Genomic DNA, 26,384 nt, shown 5'->3' on the forward strand with positions numbered 1-26,384 from the left:
CCAGGGCTCAGCGGCCCCGGCGACCGCGCGGGGCTCCCCCTCTACGGCTCTCGCCCCACTGGGGGACTACGACGGCCTGCTCCTGGGCTCCGGGCTCCGGGTGGAGAAGAGCGCGGAAGTGCGCACTAGCCCGACACTCAGGAGGGCCGCTGCCTCCCCAGGCGCCTGGGACACCAACCCGCAGCCCCCACCCAGCCCCTCGGGCCCCGCCTGCGTTTCAGAGCGCTGGGGATGCAGTGCACCCCCGAGGCGCGACCAGGTCCCCGAAGCCCGGCGTCGGCCCAACCCGGAGGAGGCAGCAGCGGTCATGGGCACGCTTCCCCAGCCCACCGTCCCACCCCCGCTCAGGGTCAGGACACCCGCGTCCCGCCGGGGCAGGGGCGACTCTGACCACGTGAGAAGCAGGTGCGTCCGCGGTCCCAGCTTGTGCCGGGAAGACCACCGGCCAGAAGCCCGAAGTTTGGGGACAGAGGTCGGCCAGGCGGCGGAGGGGGGCGCCCGAGGCTGGGGGTCCTGCACCGCGAGAGGGGCGGCCTCCCAGTAGGGGTGCGGCTCCGCCCACCAAGAAGAGGGTCTGGCGGGAGGTGTGGTTAGTCCCTGAGCTCCGGGCCAAAGCGCGGACTGCTGGGGTAGGGGCAGGGGCGTGGCGCCAGCCCCCACGTGGGCCTGGGGCGCCTTCTGCGGAGGCCAAGGCCTGTGTAGGTGTCGGCGAGGGGCCTGGCTCCGACGTCTGAGACCATCCCTCCCAGGGTTTCCGGAGCCCAGATTCGCACTTGCCGGGGGCCCCCAGGGACCACTGGCGGCACCGCGCTCTTTAAGGCCAACAGCCCTGAGTTCATGGGGCTGAAATCGGGACAGAGAGCCCGAGGACCTGTAATCGGGGCTCCCGGCAAGCGGTTCTCCGGGATCCGAGGACACTGAGAGGCGGAGAGGAGGACCCGGGGAAGGGGTGGGCAGCCGGGAGGGACCGAGCAGGCTGGTGCCCACCCTGACGCCCGAGGATCAACGAGAGGCTGGGTCAGGGAAAGGCCAGGCAAGGGCGGATCCCCCGAGCCGATCCCCCAGACCAGCTCTCTCCGGGCGGTGCGACCCCACACTGGACACCACCCGCCCGGGGTCGGAGGCCAGGCTTTTGCATGCACCACTCCCCGCCCCTCGCGAACATCTAGCAGCTCCCTCAGGATCGCCCCCGACCTGCTGAGATCCAGCCACAAATCTCCCACTTCCTCAGCTTTGCTTCGCCGGCAGTGCGCCCTGGAGGTCTCGCCCTGGCGCCGCCTCCTCCAGGCAGCCCTCTAGACTGCATCGGCCATGGGCCTGGACGCTGCTCCCAGGGCCAGCCCCCCGCCAGGGCTAGGCACACCCAATTCCTGGAGCGTGCCAGGTGCCTCTAAACCCGCGGCCAGCGCAGTCTCGGGTTTCCATGACGACGACGTCTGATGGGTAACCCGGGCGGGGTCGGGTCGGAGCGCATGCGCGGTGCGCGCCGGACGCGGAACGTCTGCCGGTGTCGCCCGCGCTGCTGGTCCCGGGGTCCCTGAACCGCGGTAAGGGCGGGGGTGCGGGTGTCCGAATGGGGGTTTTCGAGATACGGGGCGCGGACTAGAGGCTAGCTGGGCCCAGGGACCGGCCAGCTGGAGTCGAGGAGCCAGGGGTGGGGCGGGGGCTCCCTGGCCCGGGGTGGGTGGGTCCAGGGCTCCCCGGCCTGGGGCGTGTACGAGGATAGCGGGCCCTCGGGAGGGGACGGGGGCTCACCGGCCCAGGGCGGGCGCCGCTGACCCCTCGCTGGCTTCAGGGCGGCCCCGCTCCCTCCGCTGGCCATGGCCCCCCCGGCCGCGTGCCGGTCCCCGATGTCACCGCCGCCGCCGCCGCCGCTGCTGCTGCTGCTGCTGCTGAGTCTGGCCCTGCTGGGCGCCCGGGCCCGCGCCGAGCCCGCCGGGAGCGCCGTCCCCGCGCAGAGTAGGTGCCGGGGGGCCGGGTTCCGGGGAGCGGGGCGGGGCTGGCGCCGGGGGCGTGCGGGGCCGGTCCGCGGGGAGGACCGCGCCTCGCCTTTGTTCCCGGGAGCGGGTCCTCCCCTTCGCGGGAGATGGTGCCGTGGGGAGGGGGGACCCGCGCTCTGTGGCTCTGGGTGGACGGGCCTAGGATGCGTGGGGGCCTTGCGGGTGACTCCCCCTGCACCCCCTCCACCCTGACCCGCGTCCCCCGCAGGCCGCCCATGCGTGGACTGCCACGCCTTCGAGTTCATGCAGCGCGCCTTGCAGGACCTGCGGAAGACAGCTTGCAGCCTGGACGCGCGGGTGAGCGCCCGCAGCGCGACGGTCCTCCCGGGCTTCTCCGGGGGTGGGGAGGGCAGGGAGGATGCGGAGGAGGCCCCCGGGGGGGAGTGGAGGGTCCCTCATCCTTCACCCCTGATTTAAGATGCCACATCTATGCCCCCTTGCTCTGGCTCCAGTCTTCCAAGGGGCATTCTGGGCACCCGTCTCACCTATGAGACACGCCTCTCTCCAGCATGCTCTGTTTCTAGCCCCGCCCCCAGAAGGCCCTCACTGGGCACTTTGTCCTATGACTGCCATTCCTGAGGGCTGTGACAGACCTGGACCCTGAAGAAGAACTGTCAGCCCAATCCAGGATCCCCTAGGTGGGCGGCGAGGCCCCGGGGCAGAGGAGAAACTGAGGCCAGAGGATGTGGCCAAAGCATCAGGAATGGGGGGTCAGGCTGGGCAGGGTGGTCTGGATCCTGGGTGGATGCACAGGTTGGCTAAGGCCCCTCCAAGCCTGGGTGAACAGGGAGCCCCCAGGCCATGGGGTGCAGCCAAGGAGTTTTGGTTTGTGCCGGTGCTCCTGCTTCTTCCTGGAAAGGGAAAATTCTAGGAAGGAGAAAGCAGGGAAGACCCTGCCTGGTCCCCCCTACCCCGACCAGCCCTAGTGTCCTTCTTGGGAACACTCCAAAGGGCTTGGACTAAGACCTGGAGCCCTGTCCCCACTCCCAGAGGCCGGAGCTGAGCTTTTGGGAGGAGCAGCCCCCACCTATCCTTAGGCATAAGGGTGGGAGGGAGTGGGGGACAGTGGACCCCTGTGGGTGCTGTGGGAGCTGGAAGAAGGCAAGTAGGCACTCTGGCATGGCATGGGCACTAGCAGACCCCAGGCAGGCCCCACCAGTGAGAGCCACTGCAGAGGGAAGAGATGAGTGGGAGGCTCTGGCTGTGGGGGTTAGAGCCAGGGCCTGACTTTGTCTCAGGAGCCGGTGGAAATAGGGCTGCCTTGGGTGGGTGGAGGTCCAGGGGAATGCCAGTGGGCAGCTCGGCTGCACCCTCACACCTCGTTGCTTTGCAGACGGAGACCCTACTGCTGCAGGCAGAACGCCGTGCCCTGTGTGCCTGCTGGCCGGCGGGGCGCTGAGGACCACGCTGCTCCATGTCAATAAACGCCCAGTGGCACACCTGTGTCCTGTCTCCCTGTTCTGGCCATCAGAGCCCCTGCGTCGCCCCCAGCAGTCCTGGGTTGGGCCCTTCTCTGGGCTTGGGTTTCCCCAGCTGTTCCACCTGGGCAAGCCCTCTTGGCTGCTGTCCCACACCAGTGCTCATGCGGAGAGGTAGACACACGCGTCTGACCTCAGTGACCTGTGCTTCCTCGGACATGCCCCCCTGCCTGCCTGCCCTGGTTTTGAGGCTGGGAAAGTGTAGAAATCGGCCTGACCCCCCTGAGTCCCCAGAGCAGCTGCCCCAGGGCTGAGCCCCTCCAGGATCCTGTACCACTGAACTGGTGGACCAGCTGCCTGAGACTGGGAGACTGGGGAGAGAGGGCAGGGCCACCCCGCACAGCCTCAGCTCCCCTGCCAGTCCCACCTGCAGCCCTGAGCCTGGTCCCTGGTCACTGGGGAGCTCTGGGTGGGAACTTGATGAGGCTGTCCTCCCATCCACACACATGTGCACATAGCACCCAACAAGCGACCTCCAGCTGAAGCAGGCACCTCCCTCTTTTCATTCATTCTGTAAATGCTTTTTCAGTAAAATTAGAGCCTTTTATCAAAGTAATGCAGGAACGTGGTTACGAACAAATCCAGGTGAACAGCAGGCCAGAAGTGACTGCCATGTGCCCCAGGTGGGACTCGGCGTTTGGGGCTTTGGTTCCCTGGCCCTGGGGCCCCAGCCCCGCCCTGCCTCAGGCAGGTGGAACTGGACATGCCTGGTATCCACAGTGAACAGAGTCCTCCTTTGGAGCTAGCACCCGTGGAGAGACTGAGTCAGGTGTCCAGCTGGGAGGAGGTCTGCACCCTCTAATGCAGACCAGGGAGAGGAGGGGCCTGACATCACTGCAGGCCTGGGCAGGGTGGGGTGTGGGGCAGGAACCAGTGCCAGCCACCAGCACTTGCTCAGAGGCTGGGAGGCTGGGCCATGTCTTTAGGGGCATGGCCTGGGTGGTGCTCATGTCCCATTGGTCAGCCTTCCTCACATGGCCTTTCTAGCTGCAAGGGAGGCCAGGAACATAGCCGAATTTCTAGGCTTGTATTGACAGATTTAGCCAGTCAAGTCCAGGAACAGCCAGATTCTTGTTTATCCCTGCAGTGTTAGGGATTCCTCACACTAAACATTGTTTATCCAAAAATTCAAATATAACTCAGTGTCCTGTGTTATGGGCAGCTGTGTGTCCTGGCACAGGGTGAGGTCTCCATTACTATAAAAGACGGAGTCTGGAGCATACTTCTAACGGAGCCCTGGGGAGATGCCCTCTGGGATACGGTGGGGACACGAACCAGGCTCAGCTGTGGGGCACTGGGTGGAGAGGCCTCCTCCTAGGCTTTGCAGGGCTGGGGCAAGGACAAGGTTTGGCGACAGGAGCTTCTGGCTGGCGGTAGGGAAGGGATTCGTGGGGCCTGTGAGGAGGTGACGGCAGACTGAGAAGGAGAGTGGCCCCATGGCAGCAGTGGGTAAGAGGCTGCTGGATTCCAGGTGTGTTTGCAAGTAGAGGCTGTGGGATTTGGGTGGGGGGTGGGAGTGGTCATGGGGGTCTGGGAGGCCACTGGGCGGGTACGCCTGGAAAAGGAGCTGGAGAGAGAAGTCTGGGATCCCCTGTGGCCTGTTTGGGGGCAGAGGAGAGAAGAGGGCCCCCAGGGGTGATGAGCAGCTGTGAGGCAGGAAGACAACCGAGCTGCATCCCCGGCAGCCACAGGTGTGTCTCATGCTACCAAGGTCAAGCAAGGCAAGAGGACCACAGAGTCCATGAGGAGCGGGGAAAGCCTGGGAGGAGCAGAGTGGAGGGAGCTTGGGCATAAGCGTTGGCAGGGCCAGTGGCATTCACACTCAGTCCTGTAGCCATGGTGTGGCTTTCCTGCCAGGGGCTCAGCAACTCCAGGATGAGTCAACCCTGGCATGGCTGAGCAGTGACCTGGCACTGCAGTCTCTTTCTGGGACATCTTTTCTTTCCCTGGACCTGCTGTTTCCCTGATCTTCCCTGCATTCCCCCCTTATATCTGTACCTTCTCCAGTGTCAGGGCATCTCCTTGGTCCAGGGCCTGTCCCTGTGTTCCCTGTGGGCCCTGCCTTCCTCCCAGCCAGCTGGGCATCCCCACTGCCCACCTGCACTCTAGCCCAGAGCTGCCTTTCTCTGGATCCTATGGCCTCTGCTCCCTGCTGCTGTGTAGAAAAGTGTGTGGGAGGGACACTGTGTCCACTTGTCTGGAAGGCGGCTGCTGCCACAGTTCATCTGCAGGTCACCCTTCCCACCGCAGGGCCTGTGCATGAGCCTTCTGCACCGACGCACTCTTTGCCCCGTGTCCCTCCTTAAATAATTAGTTTATTTTTTAGAGAGGGCCTTGCTCTGTCACTCAGGCTGGAATGCAGGGGCCCCATCACAGCCCCCTGCAGCCTCAACCTCCTGGGCTCAAGCCATCCTCCTCACTGCGCCTCCTGAGTAGCATGGCCCACAGCGCGGGTACCGGCCCACAGAGCCCCAGAGCCTGCAGCTGGGTTCCGAGCGCATGCCCACACACCCAGCCCCGCCTTTTCTTCCATGCGTTTGTCCCTAAGGGGTCCCGGGTTGTTTGTCTCTGTTTCTTTCCTGACACCCCGCCACCCCACACTGGATTGTGAAGCCCAGGAGGGTGAGATCTGCGCTTCCCAGGGGCCCCTGCAGGCCGAGTGTTCACCCAGTGGAAGCTGCAGGGAGGCTGCCTGAGCCAAGGCTCTGGGAGGAGCTGGCTGCAGGGGTCCCCCGCAGCCCCTCTCCCTTCCTGCCCTGGGGTCTTTGGGACACAGGGCTGCACGGAGTGTGGTTTCGGGCCATCCTCCCATGGAAGATGCCTGGCAGGGCGAGCCTGGGGCTTAGGGCGCTTTTCTGCCACTCCCACCTCCCGGCCTCCTGTGGAGCCCCCGTTGGGCGCCCTGTGGGCCTGGGGACCGTCTGCTTTTCGTCCTTCTTCTTCTGGCCTCCTGGTCTGTAGTTCTACTTCATAAGAGCAGCCGGCCCGCCGCCGCCCCGCGCTCGTCTCACCCGCAGCTCCCTTCCACCCCGCCCCGCTCCCTCCCACCGTGGCCAGGCCCGCGCCGTACTGGGGTTCCGCTGGGTTGCTCGCCGGCTCCCCGCGCCCCTGTGCTTCCTCCCCACGGACTCGGGCTCGGGGTGGCCGCGGTGGCATAGGAGCGCCCCGACGGCCTTGGAGGAGACCCCGCTCGTCCGGCTTGCGCGTGGGCTCGCGGGTCTCAGCTCCGCCGTGGGTGGGGCTGCCCTGCCAGTGTTCCCTGTGTTTGGTGTGCCCTCCTCAAACCTGAGTATCCAAGCGGCGGAGGCCTGGGCGCCTCTCAGCTTGGCCTCTGAAATCTGGAGTCTCGGCCGCGGTGCTCTCACGGGCCAGGCGCGACGCGGGGGCAGCTGGGGCGGGGGCAGCTGGGGCAGTGGTCTCCGGTGAGGAGGGCGCTTCGGGAAGCAGGAGCCAGAGGCGGGGTTGGGCGGCCAGGGAGGACCCACAGGTCTGGGTTTCCGCTCTTGCCCCACAGGCTGACCTGACCGAGCCTCAGTTCCCTTCTCTGTAAAATGGGCCCTTGGTGCCAACCTGGGGCTGATATAGGCGCTCTGCTGCTGGCCTTGGCAGAGGAAGCACCTTGTTGCCTGCAGGGTTCTCCCCTTGTCGTGGGGAGACCCCCCCAGCCCCCACCTAGAGCACGTGCCATGGTCTCCCAGACCTTCCAGGCTGCTGCCTAGAGCCCAGCCCTGACCCTTCCAAGCTGACGGTGTTCTGGTGCCTTCCAGGTACCTGTGAAACCCGGGCTGGAGCACAGGCCTCAGCGGACCATCATGGCCACTGGGGGTCACATGGCCCCAGGCGTTGGGTGACTTGTAGGGGGCTGAAGGCTGAGGCCAGACAGGCTGGAGGGAGGAAGTCTGCAGATGCAGACTGGAGGGGCCACCAAGGCAATACTGAGCGGGAGCCCAGGCCTGGCCTCTGCCCTTGGGCCTGGTTAATGGGGCCCAGCGGCGGCAGGCTCAGGCTCAGGCTGTGGGGATGAGGTGGAAAGGGCAGGGGCCAGCAGAGGCTGTGGCCCTGTAAGGGCTGGACCACTCTCCTTGGAGGTCACTAAGGCCTTGGGGTCTGGGTGGGGACACTGCTCAGGAGCTCCTGGACAGTGGCCGTGGCTTATTCCTTCTCCTGGCCCCTATCAGAAGCATGACAGCCTATTCCCCCAGTATCTGCTCTGGAGCCCAAGGTCCCCATTCAAAACCCAGCTTCACCTTCCTCCAGCCCCCTGGCTCTCCAGGCACACCAGCCCCCAACTTGTCTCCAATGCCTGGTTTTTCCTGCCCAGACCCCTTGCGTGCTGATCCCTCTGCTGGGACGCTCTTCCTGCCGTCCACGTGGCCAACCTCGGGACGACACTCTGGAGCTGCCCCTGCGGCTGGGCAGGGACACTGGTCAGCGCTTGAGCCTTGCGTGCAGGGGTTGTTGAATGGATCAGCGAGTTCCTTCGAGATTTTCCATGACCCATGTTGCCTCCCTGGAAGGCGTGAACCTAAAGGGCTGCCCTGACCCTGTGCCCCGGAGCTGCAGTCCTCAAGCCTGCCTCCAATAAACTTTCTACTTAACATTAGTTTTGCCTCAGTTTTTTCCATTAGGTCAGCGTATCTGGCATAATTCAGCAGGTGTCAGTGACCCTCTTCCCTGACCACCCGGGGCTCCTTCCAGGACTTGGGGGTGGTATGAGCAGGAACCCACCGTGCTCCCCTCCCTCCAGAGGTTTCCTGGGTGCACAGCGGTGAGTCCTCCTGAATTCAGAGCTTTTTCTTCTTTTTGGTGGACACCTAGATTTCATTTGGAGTGTTTTTTAAACCTGCTTTTAACGGAAAGGGGGCTTCAGTCTCTGTCTTTGGACAGGGGACTCAGATAAAGAGAGAACTCTGCCTTCTCTGCCACTGCCTCAGGGCAACAGGTTTAGGGCATGGTATGGGCAGTCTGGCACTGGTGGTTTCACATCTTTGGGTCTAAAGTTACACAGCAAGCTTTAAAATTGTAACTGTTGGGCTGGGCGCGGTGGCTCATGCCTATAATCCCAGCACTTTGAGAGGCCAAGGTGGATGAATCATCTGAGGTCAGGAGTTCAAGACCAGTCTAGCCAATATGGCAAAACCCCATCTCTACCCAAAATAAAGAAATTAGCTAGGCACAGTGGCACATACCTGTAATTCCAGCTACTCGGGAGGCTGAGACACGAGAATCATTCAACTCAGGAGGCAGAGGTTGCAGTGAGCCAAGATGGTGCCGCTGCACTCTAGCCCGGGCAACAGAGTGAGACTCCATCTCAAAAATAAAAATAATAATAATAACAACTTCAACTGCTCCCCGTTGCCTGTAGTTCGGACTTGTCTTTTCACTTGGGGCCACTTCCTGTCCGTCCTACGTGGCAAAGTGCATAAGGGTGAGTTTCCTTGCCCCGAAGAGAAGAGTCAGTTCCTCTGTGTGGCCCATTCAGGTGCTGTGGGCAACCAGAGACTTCACAGAGATGTCAGAGCTGTTGTCCTGGGTGTGCGGTGGCCTCATAGGACACCCCTCACAGGAGAACATTTCTGGAACTCTCACTTATCTGGAAAGGTATAAATAAGGGACTGGTCACCCCACTACCTTGAGTACCCGACTCTCAGTTGGCACCCTGAGGAGTGGCTCATTAGCAGCACGCTTCACCCCAAAACACATTCTCGGCCTTGGTCACTTTTGAAAAGTTCCTAAATGATGGGAAACCAAGCTTCAAACTGTGAGCATTCTTTTTCTATTTTTCTTTCTTAAAAAAATTGTTTTTGAGATAAGGTCTGGCTGTATTGCCCAGGCGGGAGTGCAGTGGCACGATCTCAACTCACCGCAACTTCGCCTTCCAGGGTCAAGTCATCCTCTCACCTGAGTAGCTGGGGCTACAGGCATGCACCACCACACCTGGCTAATTTTTGTACTTTTTGTAGAGATGGGGTTTCACCATGTTGCCCCGACTCGTCTTGAATTTGTGAGCTCAAGCAATCTGCCCACTTTGACCTCCCAAAAGGCTGGAATTACAGGCACGAGCCACGGCACCTGACCAAAAGTTGAGCACTGTTTTAAGGGACAACGGCCTTGAGAAACAGCAGCTGGTTTTATGTACAACACCTGTGAGGCATCCTTTTGTAAATATCTAGGGAAATGGACCCACATAGCCCGGGACGTTCATCAGCAGTAATGGCTGAAATGGGGGTCCTTTTAATTGCTAAAATAATTTATTTGTGTGCACAGTTGGAAAAGCTGATTTTAGAAACAGACTGATGGAAGACCTACTTTCTGTTTATCCTGACTGAAATCTGATAATAAGAGGGTGGAAGGGATTTTTTTTTTTTAATAGCTCTATGGTCAGAAGTCAGCCTAATTAAAAGCTAATATTCATCCATGTGGGCAATATAGCAAGACCCTGTCTCTACAAAAAAATTTTTTTTTTTTTTTTTTTTTTTTAGACAGAGTCTCTCTCTGTCGCCCTGGCTGGAGTGCAGTGGCACGATCTCTGCTCACTGCAAGCTCCGCCTCCCCCGCGTTCATGCCATTCTCCTGCCTCAGCCTCCTGAGTAGCTCAGACGACAGGCGCCCGCCACCACACCTGGCTAACTTTTTGTATTTTTTTTAGTAGAAACGGGGTTTCACCGTGTTAGCCAGGATAGTCTCAATCTCCTGACCTCATGATTCACCCACCTCGGCCTCCCAAAGTGCTAGGATCACAGGCACGAGCCACCGCGCCTGGCCCAAAACAATTTTTAAAAATTAGCCAGGCATGGTAGCACATGCCTGTGGTCTCAGCTACTCCAGGGGCTGAGGCAGGAGGATCATTTGAGCCCAGGAGTTTGAGGCTGTGGTGAGTTATGTTCATGCCACTGCACTCTAGCCTGGGCAACAGAGTGAGATCCCATCTCTTAAAAAAATAAAATTTGAGCTACACGCACACGCACACACACACACACACACACACATTTTTAAAGGCCTTTCTATATTTTTGTCTTGTTTTGTTTTGTTTTTGGTAGACACCAAATCTTGCTATGTTCCCTGAGCTGGTCTCAAATTCTTCGGCTCAAGTGATCTTCCTGTCTAAGCTTCCCTAAGTGCTGACTCTTCTTTTTTGGATCCTGTTGCTGCGATTTTTTCAGTCAACTGAAACCTCTTTTAAAATAAGTTTGGTGCCTTTGTTTGCTTTTCTTGTTGGCATGATTTTGCTGCAAACCATGTAAAACATCCTTGACCTTTTAGAAAACCTAAAATCTCTGAGAACTGGTTCCTCTGTGACGCCTTCCATTTCCCGCCGCTTGTGCTCCTCCTGCCTTTTACCATCTTCAGTACCACATAGGGGACTTCTAGCAACCTGAGACCTCTTGAGGAACACAGAAAAGGCCACACACACCCCGTTTTGGGGGGCTTCTGCCTTTCTCACAGAGTCTCAAGAGACCGGGGCAGGCCCCTCTCAGGCCCAAAGCTCTGCAGTCTTTTGCACTGCATTGCCTGATCTCTTTGGCTTTGCGGGTTCCAGAGATTACTTTGTACTATGAGAGAGAACTTGACCTTCGTATGTGCCATGGCTGACAAGGCACTGGCGAAAGCTACAGTTTGGGCAGCAGCTGGCAGCAGCTGCAGTGAACCGTTATTGTTGCAGGGGCTACTTGTTTCTCTGTGCATTTGGGTAAGAAAGGTGCAGTTTGGGCCCCTGGAGGCTATGGGAAGACTTGCCACCAAGGGATAAGACTCCTAGGGGTGGTGGGCTGACCACAGGGCGGGCTGATTGGTGTGGGGTCACCCACCAGCCTGGGGAGAATGTCTTGGTAGCGCAGTATGCTGCGGAAACACTGCATGGCCCGGTCCCACGGGGTTTCTTCTCTTGGGGGACCTGGGATTTGGTGTAAAGATGGGATCCCGGATTCTTAAAGATCTGGATGCTCTGCCTTCCTGCTGTGCCTGCTCTTCACATACTTAAACATCAGGCCCTGAATACTGCAAATGCTTTCTGCACCCTGTTCACTAAAGGGCTCTACCAGAACGCAACTTTCTGACATTTAGCTGGCTATTTTGGGACTCTTTGTAAAAGAAATGGACATCTATAAAGGAAATCTCCATTTCTAAGGACATCTCTTTCTCTAAACCACCAGAAACTTTGAGGAGGAGGAAGATATTGACTTAACATTTATATTTACATAACAAGTCTTACTTTTGCTTAAGATACTTTTCTTGGCATTTTTAAATTTTTAATTTAATTTATTTATTTATTTTGAGAGAGACGGGGCTTCACTCTGTCATGCAGGCTGGAGTGCAGTGGCACCATCATAGCTCACTGCAGCTTTGAACATGTGGGCTCAAGAGGTCCTCCCACCTCAGCCGGGATCCTCAGTAGCTACATGCATGTGCCACCACACCTGGCTAATTTAAAAAAATTTTTTTCTAGAGATGGGGTTTCACAATGTTGCCCAGGCTGGTCTTGAACTCCTGGCCTCAAGCAATGCAGTCTCATCTTGAGCTAATTATCTGTGCTCTTTTTTTCCTCAGGAAATAACAGTGTTTAGCTCTAAGTTCTGTGCCTTTGAGATATAAATTTTCTACCTCGTTTCACCTAAGAATCATGTCTTTGGAAGTACAAGTTGAGGGTTTCTGAGCTAACAATTGTTAAGAGCAATGGAACAGGTAATCAAGAGACTGATAGTCTAAAGGGGGGCGAGAAACAATTTGAAAACTGGCAGATGAAGAATCTTATACCCCTGCAGGATCTGCTGCTGTCTGTGTGTCTCTATGTCTCTATGTTTATGTGTCATATGCATGTGATATTTCACTACCAACAGGTATGAAACTGCTCTAGTTAATTAACCAATTCACCAATTAGTTACTTGGTTTAAAGAAAAAGGTGTTAAAATATTTTATCAGAAAAATAGAAACCAACTCAACTACCTTTGAGTTCACATGACTTGAGGAAATCTCTGGTAGGTAAGACTAGTTTGATATTGTTAGATGAGAACAACAGTGTCTTCTGATTGGTGAAATGCCTGTGTTTGAAACTTTGGGGTTCTCACTTGTATGGTCACTGCCTTACATTTTCAGGCTGTAAAAAGTATTGACAAGGAAATAACCTGAGATGATGGCTAGCTTTTTTTAATGGACAAATCAAGCATAATTGTTAAGAATGAGTAAAGTTGGCCAGGTGCGGTGGCTCACGCCTGTAATCCCAGTGCTTTGGGAGGCCGAGGCGGGTGGATCACCTGAGGCAGGGAGTTCGAGACCAGCCTGACCAACATGGAGAAACCCTGTCTCTACTAAAAATACAAAATTAGCTGGGTGTGGTGGTGCATGCCTGTAATCCCAGCTACTCAGGAGGCTGAGGCAGGAGAATTGCTTGAACCCAGAAGGCAGAGGTTGTGGTGAGCTGAGATTGCATCATTGCACTCCAGCCTGGGCAACAACAGTGAAGCTCTGTCTCAAAACAAAACAAAACAAAACAAAACAAAACAAAACAACAGGAAGAATGAGTAAAGTGAATGTAAATGGGATAAAAATTTATAAATGAACTTTTCATAGTTACGAAAGTATTTTTACTTTTTCGTTTGTTTGTTTTTGAGATGGAGTCTTGCTCTGTCGCCCAGGCTGGAGTGCAGTGGCAAGAGCTCAGCTCACTGCAAGCTCTGCCTCCCAGGTTCACGCCATTCTCCTGTCTCAGCCTCCAGAGTAGCTGGGACTACAGATGTCCACCACCACACCTGGCTAACTTTTTGTATTTTTAGTAGAGATGGGGTTTCACCGTGTTAGCCAGGATGGTCTCAATCTCCTGACCTCATGATCCGCCCTCCTCGGCTTCCCAAAGTGCTGGGATTACAGGCATGAGCCACCACATCGGGCAGTATTTTTACTTTTTTAAAAATAGGATCTTGTGCTGTTGTCTAGGCTGGAATGCAGTGGTGCAATCATAGCTCACTGCAGCCTTGAACTCCTGGGCTCAAGTGATCCTCCTGCCTCAGCCTTCTAAGTTGCCAGATTTGCAGGTTCCATTACACCTGGCTGAAAAATCTTTTTCAGTAACTTAATATTAAAATCACATTATGTTAAATTAATAGGTAATAATTGTATTAGTTTGTTTTCACACTGCTGTAAAGAACTACCTGAGACTGGGAAATTTATGAAGAAAAGAGGTTTAATGGACTCACAGTTCTGCAGGCTGTACAGGAAGCATGACTGGGAAGCCTCAGGAAACTTACACTCATGGCAGAAGGTGAAGGGGAAGCAAGGCACATCTTCCCATGGCACAGCAGGGGAGAGAAAGAGAGAACGAAGGGGGAAGCACCGCACACTTTTAAACCAGCAGATCTCGTGAGAACTCACTCACTATTGTGAGAACACCGATGGAGAAATCCACCCCCATGATCCAGTTACCTCCCACCAGGCCCCTCCCCTGACACATGGGGATCACAATTCAACATGAGATTTGGGTGGGGACACAGAGCCAAACCATATCAATCACAACATGTCTGAAGTTACTTTTTATTTTTATTTTATTTTTTGAGACAGAGTCTCGCTGTGTTGCCATGCTGGAGTGCGGTGGCACGATCTCGGCTCACTGCAACCTCCACCTCCCGGATTCAAGTGATTCTCCTGCCTCAACCTCCCAGGTAGCTTGAGCTCGATCTCTTGACCTCGTGATCTGCCTGCCTTGGCCTCCCAAAGTGCTGAAATTACAGGCGTGAGCCACGGCGCCTGGCCACAACATGTCTGAGGTTACTTTTAAGTGAGTTAAAGTACTGAAATAATCATTAAACACAATTTTAAATTGATATACTTTGGCATTGTATTTTTATATGGTATAGAAAAGTTAAAAATATTTAGATCTGTTAATAAGCAAAAAATTGAGGAAACATCTTCCTAAACAATTGTTAAATGGGCCAGGCACAGTGGCTCACGCCTGTAATCCCAGCACTTTGAGAGGCTGAGGTGGGCAGATCACGAGGTCAGGAGATCCAGACCATCCTGGCTAACACGGTGAAACCTGTCTCTACTAAAAATACAAAAAAACAAGCCGGGTGTGGTGGTGGGTGCTTGTAGTCCCAGCTACTCAGGAGGCTGAGGCAGGAGAATGGCGTGAATCCCGGAGGTGGAGCTTGCAGTGAGCCGAGATCGCACCATTGCACGTCCAGCCTGGGCAACAGAGCGAGACTCTGTCTAAGAAAAGAAACAAAAAACAAAAAACAAATTATGAAATGGTTTTCTTCTAAAAACACTGATATGAAACAGTTCAAAATTACTTCCTAGGTTTTTCAGTAAAATTAAGGTTCCTGACTTAGAATTGTAGTTAATGCACTTTGAGAGACCAAGGCAGACAGATCACTTGAATCTAGGAGTTAGAGACCAGCCTGCGCAACATGGTGAAACCCTGTCTCTACACAAAATACAAAAATTAGCCAGGCATGGTGGTGTGGGTCTGTAGTCCCATCTACTTGGGAGGCTGAGGCAGGAGGATTGCCTGAGCTCAGGGGGCGGAGGCTGCAGTCAGCCGAGATTGCAACACTGCACACAGCCAAGATCTTGTTGCCTGAGCAACTAGAGGGAGACCCTGTCTCAAAACAAACAAACAAACAAACTGTAGTTAATATATGTAATTAAAACTATTAGATGTAAAAGAAAACAATTCTGAATACAGAGCATGTAAGAAAAATAGGTTATGTTTTTGGTAAAGATTATAAAGAAGGCATGAAAATGTGGTTTTTGCCAGGCACGGTGGCTCATGCCTGTAATCCCAGCACTTTGGGAGGCTGAGGCGGGTGAATCGTGAGGTCAGGAGATCGAGACCATCCTGGCTAACATGGTGAAACCCCGTCTCTACTAAAAATACAAAAAATTAGCCGGGCGTGGTGACAGGTGCCTGTAGTCCCAGCTACTCGGGAGGCTGAGGCAGGAGAATGGCGTGAACCCGGGAGGCGGAGCTTGCAGTGAGACGAGATCGTGCCACTGCACTCCAGTCTGGGTGACAGAGCAAGACTGTCTCAAAAAAAAAAAAAAAAAAAAGAAAATGTGGTTTTTGTTATGGGAAGAGTAAATTTGTCTAGAGGTTTTTTAAGGTTAAGCTGAAGGGATAAAAAAGAATGATAGATAAAAGTGAATGAATATAGAAAGCTGTGGAAAGAGAATGGGGAAAATTGTGAGAGGTTTTAAAGGTTTACTGGGCCAGGCGTAGTGGCTCACGCCTGTAATCCCAGCACTTTGGGAGGCCGAGGCGGGTGGATCACCTGAGGTCGGGAGTTTGAGACCAGCCTGACCCAACATGGAGAAACCCCGTCTCTACTAAAAAGACAAAATTAGCTGGGCGTGGTGGCGCATGCCTGTAATCCCAGCTACTTGGGAGGCTGAGGCAGGAGAATTACTTGAATCCAGGAGGTGGAGGGTGTGGCGAGCAGAGGTTGCGCCATTGCACTGCAGCCTGGGCAACAAGAGCGAAACTTCATCTCATAAAAAAAGATTTATTGGCCGGGCATGATACTGCATGCCTGTAATCCCAGCGCTTTTGGAGGCCAACGTGGGAGGGTCACTTGAGCTCAGGAGTTCCAGACCCACCTGGACAACATGGAGAAACCTTGTCTCTCTCTGAAAAAAAAAAAAAAAAGAGAAAAGAAAAAAAGATTGACTGACATCTTACCTTGCAGAGTGCAAGCTGGTTGGGATCGGAGGGACTGGCATTCCCACTGTGTTCGCAGCCGTCCTCTGTCTTCCAGACTGTGGAACGCACAGGTGGGATAATAGAAAACCCATTTGCAAAGCTAAAACCAACTTCTAACTCTCTCTGGTGTAACGTGTTTCCACTGTGGTGCTTAACTTGGGTTCTACCCTGTTTGGAAAACTTCAGCTTTCTCGCTTTGAAATAATACCAGGAAGGCCCTGTGCCTGGATGAAGGAGCCTCCAAACCAGCTCCTCTTAAAGGCGATATTCTTCATTATTGCCAAGACCCTATAGAGCTTCTCATTGCACATTCTAAATTACGTAAGGATTCTGTTAACAGCAAGTTCTCAGGAGATGAAGATATGAAAGATCAAGGTCTCCAACCTGGAGATTTTATGAGAAAACCATCAAATATGCTTCCTCCTGGGACCACACCAGGCAGCCTCACCAGAGATGACGTTTTCATCACTGGAGAACTTCAACATCTTGTTCTCCAGGCCAGGACCAGAAGGAGACAAAATAGCTATCTGGTTACCTTCAGAAAGAGAAGCACTCTTCAGTTCTAGATTTCAAATTGTTAATAGTTGCCCTTATTTGTGTCATATTTTTTTCTTTTTCTTTTCTTTTCTTTTTTTTTTGAGGCAGAGTCTCACTCTGTTGCCAGGCTGGAGTACAGTGGCGTGATCTCAGCTCACTGCAACCTCCATCTCCCAGGTTCAAGCGATTCTCCTGCTTCAGCCTCCCAAGTAGCTGGGATTACAGGCGCCTGCCACTAAGCCTGGCTAATTTTTGTATTTTTAGTAGGGGTGCAGTTTCACCACGTTGCCCAGGCTGGTCTCAAACTCCTGACCTCACGTAATCCGCCCGCCTTGGCCTCCCAAAATGCTGGGATTACAGGCGTGAGCCACCACGCCCGGCCCATATTTTTCATTCTTAAATTGATTAGGCTTTGTGTTTCTGGATGTCCAAAGTCAACCAAAAAACCCCGAGGATGCTAGCTAGATGCTCAAAAGCCATTAAGCATGCGTGGCTCTTTTGTAGCAGATGGCCTGACAGACCCTGTGCCAATCAACCTTGGCCTTGAGGCCTCAAGAAGTACTTAAGCGCCCACCACACCTCTCCTCTTTCCCCCCAAAGCGGGGTGAGATGGCCCAGGAATGAGCCTTCCCAGCAGAAAAACTTACATCTAGAATGTCAATCATCACTGCTTTGAGAAGAGAAAGATTTTGATCAAACACGAGAAATGAGAAAAGAAAAACAGCCTAGAGCATCCTGAGCTATGCGGGGTACCCAAAGATTATCTGGTCCAGAGACACCTGAGCACAGGGCCTCAGTCCCGCCTCCCCACCCACGCCTGGGGCAACTGCTGGAAGGCATTTTGTTCTTTTCTTTCCTACATTGTCCGCGTGGCCGCCTCAGCGTCATCTTCATGTTCCTGGAATTTGTGACACAAATAATAATGCACACCAATGAATAGCTTATGTTGAGTGCAAATTCTTGGTGAACTTAGGAGCTGCGTCTTCGTTTTTCCTTTAAAAACGCACTTGTAAACTGCTGCGAATGAGAGCGCGTGCATTCAGACCAACTTGAGTCTGTGCTTCCACGCTGCAGTCCTCAAACTTGGCCCCAACAAACTCTATTTCTATTCGTTTTGCCTGTTTCTCCTTTAGGTTGAAAAGCTGACAGCGGGCCCCAGACACTGAGAGGGCGCCTTCCCAGCCTGACTTCCCGCCCCTTCCCCCCCCACACCTCCCCCCCCCGTCCCCCGTCCCCCGTCCCCTGCCCCTCTTCAGGGCCCGTTCACTGGCAGTCGGGGCTGTGGACCAGTTCAGCCATCCCTCCCCTCCCCACCAGGGCGCTGCGGCCTCACTCCTACGTTCACGGGCAGGCTCAGCCCCTCCTGGCAGCCGGGTGACCTCAGCTGCCCCGCTGGCCCCAACTCCACCGCACAACGCAGGCTGCGGGACCCCAGACCTGGACCCCTGGCCCCGTCCCGCCTGCGCAGGTCGGGGGAGCTCCGCTCGGGCAGCTCTCGGGGTGGTGCTGGGAGGCCGCGCAGAACTGCAGGTGGCTAGGTTCGCGAAGCACCGAGAATGGGGTCTGTAGCCGCCTGCCCGCACCTGAGTTCCTCCGCCCCAGCCTGCGGCGTCTGCAGGTCCCGCTCCGCGCCGAGCCCCCGCTGCACCTGCACCGAGGCCACGGGGCGCATGCGCGGCCGCGGGGGGCGGGGGCCGGGGCGGGAGGGGTCCTGCGGGCCCCGCATCCCCATGCCCACTGCGGGGCTCGGACAGGGGGACGCCACGCCAGGCCGCAGAGCCCGCCCTTCCACGTCCCCACTCCGGCGGCCCGTGCGGCTCCGGACGACGCTTCCCGGGGGCTCCGGGCTGGGGCAGCCGCGGCGCCCCCTCCCCAGGTCCACCGCGGGCTCCGCCTTCAGACAAAGGCAAGAGACCGAGCGGGAGACGCTGCCGTGACTGCTCCGGGCGGCCGCGGAGGAGAAGGACGTGGCGCCGCCGGGCCCGGGGTCTGGGCGCTCCCAGGCGCGCGGCGTGGGAGCGGGGGGCGGGGCGGGCGGCGCCCATCACGCGCTCCGCGGCCGGGTCCGAGCCCCGCCGGGCGCCCAAGGGGCCAGGAGTCCCCGCCTGCGCCGCCACCCCCGCCCGCGCCCGGCCCCTCGCGCTGCCCGGCCGCCCCGTCGCGCCCAGCGAGCCACTCGGCGGGGCGGGGGCGGTGTCTCCCCCACCCCCGCGATCACATGGTGACCCCCGGCAGCCAATGCAGTGGACGCTAGGACCCTGCGGGCCGCGGGCGCCGCGACTGCACCGGCGCCGCCGCATTATAAATACTTCTCCAAAATGCGGCGCAGCTCCCTGCGCGCGCCCCGGCCGCCCGCCGCCTCCGCCCCGCGCCCCTGAGCCGCCGCCGCCGTCGCCGCCGCTGCTGCCGCCGCCGCCGCCGCCGTCGCCGCCGCGGGTCCGAGGGCGCCGCGCCCTTGCCCTGGGCCCGGCCGTGCCCGCCGCCGCCCGGCCGCGTCCCCGCTGCCGCGCCGCCCGGCCGGGTGCATGCATTGTGGGCCTCCCGACATGGTCTGCGAGACGAAGATCGTGGCCGCCGAGGACCATGAGGCGCTGCCGGGGGCCAAAAAGGACGCGCTGCTCGCCGCCGCCGGCGCCATGTGGCCCCCGCTGCCAGCCGCGCCCGGGCCGGCCGCCGCGCCCCCCGCACCCCCACCTGCCCCGGTGGCTCAGCCTCGCGGCGGGGCGGGGGGCGCGGGGCCGCCTGGGGGGCGCGGCCTGTGCATCCGCGAGTTCCGTGCGACCGAGCAGGAGGCGGCGCGCCGCATCTTCTACGACGGCATCATGGAGCGCATCCCTAACACGGCCTTCCGCGGCCTGCGGCAGCATCCGCGCGCGCAGCTGCTCTACGCCCTGCTGGCGGGTCAGTGCGCCGGGCCCCCGGCTGCCGCAGTCCCTCGGGCCGGCGCGGAGCTCCCTCGCTCCGGCGTCCACGCGGACCCCGCGCCCGGCTTCCGGGGACCAGCCTGGGAAGCCCCCGCTTTCTTCCGCGCCGGGCCCCGGGCAGGGCTGGCCAGGGGCGTGGGGATGGGCGCGGGGCCCAGAGCGGGCCAGAGCCGGGGAGGGTCCGGGGTCCACACCTGCGTCTCCGCCGCGCAGTTTCCCACCCCCCACCGCCTCCCCTGTCCCCTCCCGGGCATCCTGGGTGGGGGCGGGTGCCAGGGCAGGTAGCGCCCGCCGCGGCTCGGCCCCGGCGAGTGCCTAAATATAATCTGCGGGCGGGGGAGGCCGCCTCCCGCTCGGTGCTAATTTATGAGGGGAAGACAGCCGGCGCCGCGGGGGGTGCGCGCGCCTGGCACAGCCGGGGCGGTCGCAGAGGGCGGCCCCTGTAGGGTCTTTGGGTGCCCTTCCCCTCAGAGCTTCCTGCCGGGGTGAGGGAGTTCGCTCCCATTTTACAGATGAGGAGCTTGAGGCCGGGTGGGGAGGACGCGACTCCCCCAAGGTCATGGCAGCCGAAATGCGGCTGGAAGCAGTGTGGGGCCTCCCTGCGCTGTCCCTGCTCTCAGAGCACCCGGACGCTGGCCAGGAAGGGCTCTTGCTGGGGCCCTGAGAAGAGAGGGGCCTAGGGCCTCGTGCTGGAACGTGGGACTTCCCTTCCCCCTTCCCCTCCCCCGTGCGGTGCCTGGTCTGCGGGGCAGCTCCCTGGCAGGATCTGCCCACCTTGGCTTCAGCAGGTCAGCGTGGGCAGGGCCCTTCCCAGCCCGGGCACCCCAAGGGTGCCCTGCTGTGTTTGGAGGCTTGTTCCAGACGGTGGGGGTGGGTGGGGTGGTTGTCTTTACCGCAGGAAGCCTGGAAATAGGGAGAAGTGGAAAGCATCCGAGATGACCCCGGCTCCTCCACCCGGAGCGCGGCCCGGCGCGGGGTCTCCCAGGGCCTGGGGACCCCCCGCCGCGCCGCTGACCCGCGCCCTCTGCCCGCAGCGCTGTGCTTCGCCGTGAGCCGCTCGCTGCTGCTGACGTGCCTGGTGCCGGCCGCACTGCTGGGCCTGCGCTACTACTATAGCCGCAAGGTGATCCGTGCCTACCTGGAGTGCGCGCTGCACACGGACATGGCGGACATCGAGCAGTACTACATGAAGCCGCCTGGTGAGTCTCCCTCCTGCGCCTCCCCGCCCTCCGCCCCAGACAGCCCTCGGGTGCACCCACTCCAGCAACCTCGAGGCAGGTTTGGGCGAGGGCCAGCGTGGGTGGGCCTGGGCCGGGGCCCCTGTGACCTGAGCCTTCTGGGTGACCGAGGCCTCCAGTGTCAGCGGGGCTGGGGGAGGCAGGGCCAGCTCCTCCCGCTGAGTGACCTGAGCTGGCTCTGCGACGCAGTGACTCCACCATTCCCTGCTCTGGATGTGTCTCCCTGGTGTCTGCTGCGGTGGGGCAAGGGCCGCTGGGCTCTGTGGGTCCTATCTGGCGTGCCTTGTGGTGCTGGGGTTGCCTGCAGTGCCAGGGCCCTGGGGGGAGGGGACTTGTGTGGCAGGGGCTGGGGGCCCTATTGGGGCACAGAGGATGGGGTGGGGGCAGGGGACCTGACCTTGAGTCTTGGCCTTCACTTGTGGCCTGATCTCTGGGCCACTTAGCTGGAGGGTTTTGTCCCAGCCCCTGTGGCCTTCTGTAACTGGAGGGGCTGGGACTGGGCTCTAGCGGGGCTGGGGGTTGCTCTCCACCCCGGGCTGGCCCCCAGCCGCTGAGCCACATCGGTTCCCCCATGCCAGGTGCCCCAGGGGCAAGGACTCTGCCCTCTGGGGTAGAAGGCTCTCTCCGGTCCTGGAGGGTCTGTAGGCCAATGAGAGGGACAGAATGGGCCCAAAGGGTTGGGCAGGGTCTGTCAGGATCCCGGTCAGTGTCAGGGGAGGGGCAGCGGCTCCAGCATTGCTGGCTGCCGTGCTCTACCCCTGCCCCACAGCCTTGGCGCCTGCTGCTCTCCTTGACCCTTTCCTAAACCCAAACAGAGCATCTGAGCAACCCTGAGCCCTGGCCAACCTCTGCTTGGGCGGGGAAATGGGCCATGAGGAAGCACAGGCCACAGCAACAAAGGGGGCTCTGGTGGGCACACGGGGCATGGCCTTCTCGCTCTGGGCTGTGGCCTCCCTGGTGTGAGGGAGTGGAGGGGTAGCTGGCAGGGCTGCAGGAACACCCCATAAGGGCAGAGGCTGGATAGCTGGTGATGGTCCATGCTGGATACCTGGGAGCTGCTTGTACACATGGGCAAACCGAGTCCTGGGAGGAGTGAGGTGTGCCCAGGGCCACATGGTGTTGGGGGTTATTCCTGGGATGGGCTTGACCTCTGTCTGGTCTTGCATGGGTAGGTAGAGGCAGAACCCCTGGGTGGTGGGCAGGCCAGCTGGTGGGAGGGGTACTGGTCCAGGACCTCCTCCTTAGAGGTGGAGGTGTTGTGTGGGTAGGGAGATAGGGGAGTTGGGCGTGGAAGACCCCAGGGGCTCCAGGACAGGGGACCGAGAAGGGGCAGTCTTCCTGGGAACCCTGGAGCTGCACAGAGCTTGGAGGGCTGAGCTGCTCAGGGCCGTGGCACTGGCAGCAGTGCCCGGTGTCTCCCCCTGGGCTACTTCTCCTTGAAGGGCCCTCAGTACCCCCTTAACGGCCTGCCAGACCTCAGCATCCAGCACTGAAGGAGACGGAGGTTCCCCTCATGGAGCCAGCGGGCTGGTGGCTGCGCAGAGGGGCAATGGGGAGGGATGGGAGGGCTTCCTGGGGCTGGGGGCAGGTGCAGAGCCTCCTTGAGGAGGAGGCCAGAGGGGCCACAGGCAGCCTGTGTGGTCCTCCACTGGCCAACCCCTTCGTCTTCAGAGAGGTCTCTGGGTGCCACCTCTGCCTTTGGCTGCTGGAGGCGGCCAGGCTTCCCCTGTAGCCTGTGCCTGCAGGTTCCCTCCCACAACTGCCCCCACCTGCTCCTGCATCTCTTCTCCCCTGCCGGTTCCCCTCCCCGACGACCACCACCTCCTGGCTTCATACCTGACTTGAGGCGGGAATTGGGCTGTGCTGTGGATGGGGTGGTGGCCTGGCCACTTGGCTTACTGCCAGGAGAGGCTGGGACCAGAGGGGCCACCCGCCGTCCCCCACTTGGATTTATGGGAAAGCTCCCCTGGGCTGCAGGGAGCCTTCTGGACGCACTTTGCTGACCGCTGCCCCTCGCAGCCCTCTGGTGTGGGTGCTGGAGTTGGCCGTGATGGCCCAGGTGAACCTGGGTGGCCAGGAGCCACAGCAGTTTGGCTGCACCATGGCCTGTTCAGGGTGGCCCAGGCCATCGAGGCATTTGGGTCTGGAGTAGCTGGGCAGGGCAGGGGCCTGACTAGGCAAAGCCTGCCCCATCTGTTGGTCTCAGAGGAGGGACTCGGGCCTTTGACCACCACTCTGAGCAGCGCAGCCTCCAGGCTTGAGTGGGTCCTGGCTGTTGGGCTATTGGGTAACAGGTGTTGGGCTGGCTTTCTCCGCTTAAGGAGCTCTAGAGGGGGGCTCTACCTGCTTGTCCTGAATAGTGGTTGCCCCTCCCTTGGCTCTGGCAGAGCTGGGACTGGGGGGCTGCCGGGACTGGGTGTCCCACTGCCCTGACTTGGTGTCTGGCTGGAGGGGACCCCTACCAGCCCCTGGCCCTGTCTCACCCCAGAGATGGAGGGGTCTCCCCAGCCTTCCTCACTGGGTGTCCCTGACCACCCTGTCCCCTGCAGGCTCCTGCTTCTGGGTGGCCGTGCTGGATGGCAACGTGGTGGGCATTGTGGCCGCACGGGCTCACGAGGAGGACAACACGGTGGAGCTGCTGCGGATGTCTGTGGACTCGCGTTTCCGCGGCAAGGGCATCGCCAAGGCGCTGGGCCGGAAGGTGCTGGAGTTCGCCGTGGTGCACAACTACTCCGCGGTGGTGCTGGGCACGACGGCCGTCAAGGTGGCCGCCCACAAGCTCTACGAGTCGCTGGGCTTCAGACACATGGGCGCCAGTGACCACTACGTGCTGCCTGGCATGACCCTCTCGCTGGCCGAGCGCCTCTTCTTCCAGGTCCGTTACCACCGCTACCGCCTGCAGCTGCGCGAGGAGTGACCGCCAGCGCTCACCCGCCCGCCACCCCGGCCGCCCTGTCCGCCTGTGCCCGCCTGCCCGCCGCCCGGCGCGGCCTCTGCTTTTAGACGCTCACCTGGCGTTTGGGTTGGGTTTTCCCTTTTCAACATTCTGCGGTTGTCTGGCTGGTTCTGGGGGGTGCGGGGCTGTTGCTCTTCCGCGACACTGGTGGGGGTGGGTTGTTTGTCGCCACAGCCCCTCGCCCTTCCCCACCTGCCCGGGCGGCTTGCCACATGAAGAGTGGCATCTTGGACCACCGCAGTTGTCCACGACACTGCCCTGCCCGCCGCCACTGGGGAAGGCCCAGCCTCGCTCACCAAGCACAGAACCTCGCAACAGAGCCCGGGGCCAGGCTCCGGCCCCGCCTGCGGCCCCAGCGCCACTGCCCGTGGAGGCCCGAGCTGGCCATGGCGCTGCTTTGCTCCGCGCATGCCGAGGGTGTGGCCCGGCTGAGCATGCCGCATGCACACAGCCCCGCCCTGCCGCCCTGCCCGGAGACCCGGGCTGGTGAGCACCCCTGTCCCCGGTCCCGAGCTGGCCATGGGAGGGCCTGTCCCTGCCCCCACCCCCTGGAGGGCCTGGTCTGCCCCGCGCCGCCCGGCTCTGTCCACGCCTGCTTTGCTCTGATGCCCTCCCTTCCTCTGGCTCCGGCCCCTCCCCTGCCTGGGCTGGGCTGGCTGGTGTCATCACCTGGGTGGCTCCCATGGCGTCCATGGCACTGCCGGGGTGGGGGTCCATGGGACCCCTCTCCCCAGTGCCCACTGGATCACGGTGGCATCTCCCAGATTTCCCTGGGGACCTCCTGCCTCTGGCTGACGGTCCACCCTGTGAATCTTACCAGCCCAGGCTGCTGTCAACAGCACCCAGCCCACAGCTTCTCCCAGCCTGAAACCAACCCATTTTCTAATAAGTTATTTAGACAGAATAGCACTCTGCATGACTTTAATTCTTGGGACAAAACGGTAGTTTGTACCGTAAGACACGGTTTCTGGCCCAGTGTGATGGGGGTGGGTGGCCGGGTGGGTGGAGCGTTTTGCTGTTGGAGACCTGGAGGGAAACCCTGACTGGGCGTCATTTCCCACCATGGAGCACACCTCCCAGCCCTGGCCTGCAGGGTGGGCAGGGTGGGGGGCAAGGGAGTCTGCAGCCTCTGGGAGGAGGGGCAGGGCGCTGCCTTGGGCTGGGAAGAGGGTTGGCCACCTCGGCTCCTGCTGGCCATGCTCCTTGTCTCTCCTTCCTGAGGTCATAGGCAGGGGCTGCCCTGGGTGGGGAGGTGGCCTGGAAGGGGAGACAGAGGAGGAGGGTGACACAGGTCGCACATCCAGCCTAGAGGTGGACCTGGCTTTGGTGGCAGGAGAAGAAGAAACACTTGCCCAGACCCCTTTGTGTGGGGAATTGGGGAGGGGGTGTGGCAGGCAGGTGGGCCACGGAACTGGGTCCTAGGCACCAAAGCCACGTGCAGGGCCACTGAGGGATGCTCCTCACGAGGCTTCAGAAGCGAGCGAGGGGACGGAGAAGCCCCGCGTCCGAGGGCCTTTTGTCCCGTTAGCAATTGAGGTGTGCAGAGCACTGTACAGACCCCACTCCCCTGTACATTCCTCCCTGGAGGTGCCCGGTCCCTGCTCGGGGATGGGAGTTTTGTAGACTGTACAGAAATCGGCACCCTATTTTCTTGCAGCTCAGATTTTGTTAATCTGGAATATACAGACAGACGTAAAGTGTTTTAGCAAAATGGAAACAAACAGTTGTGCCTTTTTCCTCTTTTGGTTTGGTTTGGGTTTGGCTGGGGGCAGGAGGGGCAGGGCGGGCCAGGTGGAGTCAGGTCTTGGGAGTGTCATGTCGGGGTGCCGCCAGCTTCCCTTGGTCCTGTGCCTTTGGAGCCTTGGGCTCCTGAGGTTAAGGGTGCTTGGGGCTGGCTGTTGGAGCCCACCAACGCCAGGGCAGGGCCTGGAGGCCCAGGGACTGCCAGTGTCTCGTTGATACTGACCTGAGCTGGGCTCATAGCAGATCCCCGTCCTGGGGGTTCTGAGAGTCCTGGGCAGTGTGGCCCTCTTCCATTCTGGTGGCACCTGTGCCCCTGAGTGACCTCTTCCCCGGCTGCACTGCCCTGTGGGTGGTGGGACGCTTGGCCTTTCTTTGTTGCTGCCAGGACTTGGTAGACATGGCAGGAAGGGTGTGCGGGGTAGTTGTGTGTGGAACCCTGCCGCCCCTGAGGTGAGCAGCGGCACTGGTGTGCCTGCCAGGCTGGGGCAGAGCTGCCCGGAGCCCTCTCCAGGCCAATGTGCAGCTCAGTGGGGCCCTTGAAGGCCACTGGGGGGCAGATGTGTCCTCCCCCCAGGCTGGAGGCCAGGTGCCCTGGTGGGTGGGCCTGCCCTGGGCCGCCTTGTCCCTCCAGCCTGGGATCTCACTGCTCTGCACATGTGCACTGACGTGAATTTTATATGTTTGTAGAAACTGATGTAACTTCTTCTACCTCTGAAGCGCCCTCCTGGGCCCTGCTGTCATGTGGCTGGTGCGGCTTCCCCAAGTGCTGGCCCCCTGCCCGCTCCCTATGGGCACCCACCACTCAGACTCTGCGTGG

The 26,384-nt window shown here is 59.2% G+C and overlaps 2 protein-coding genes across 2 annotated transcripts; both read left to right on the forward strand.

The window, feature by feature from the left end:
- Positions 1-1,472: 1,472 nt before the first annotated feature.
- C2H4orf48 (chromosome 2 C4orf48 homolog) lies at positions 1,473-3,443 on the forward strand. The gene is given in 5 exon segments (XM_030917978.1): positions 1,473-1,511; positions 1,513-1,547; positions 1,796-1,959; positions 2,209-2,297; positions 3,334-3,443. Coding segments are annotated over 5 exon segments (393 nt in total). The 3' UTR covers positions 3,400-3,443.
- A 15,788-nt stretch (positions 3,444-19,231) lies between these two features.
- NAT8L (N-acetyltransferase 8 like) lies at positions 19,232-25,535 on the forward strand. Its single transcript, XM_030913497.1, has 3 exons — positions 19,232-19,607; positions 20,665-20,829; positions 23,418-25,535. Exons 1-3 carry the CDS (start codon positions 19,232-19,234, stop codon positions 23,783-23,785), a joined length of 909 nt encoding a protein of 302 aa, XP_030769357.1. The 3' UTR covers positions 23,786-25,535.
- Positions 25,536-26,384: the final 849 nt, after the last annotated feature.

The sequence above is a fragment of the Rhinopithecus roxellana genome, chromosome 2 (assembly GCF_007565055.1).
Source record: "Rhinopithecus roxellana isolate Shanxi Qingling chromosome 2, ASM756505v1, whole genome shotgun sequence".
In the NCBI taxonomy this organism is placed as follows: Eukaryota; Metazoa; Chordata; class Mammalia; order Primates; family Cercopithecidae; genus Rhinopithecus; species Rhinopithecus roxellana.

Coding starts and splice junctions, on each gene's coding strand:
- NAT8L (XM_030913497.1), top strand. CDS start 19,232: ATGCATTGTGGGCCTCCCGACATGGTCTGCGAGACGAAGATCGTGGCC. Junction 19,608..20,664: donor GCTCTACGCCCTGCTGGCGG/GTCAGTGCGCCG, acceptor CTCTGCCCGCAG/CGCTGTGCTTCGCCGTGAGC. Junction 20,830..23,417: donor GTACTACATGAAGCCGCCTG/GTGAGTCTCCCT, acceptor TGTCCCCTGCAG/GCTCCTGCTTCTGGGTGGCC.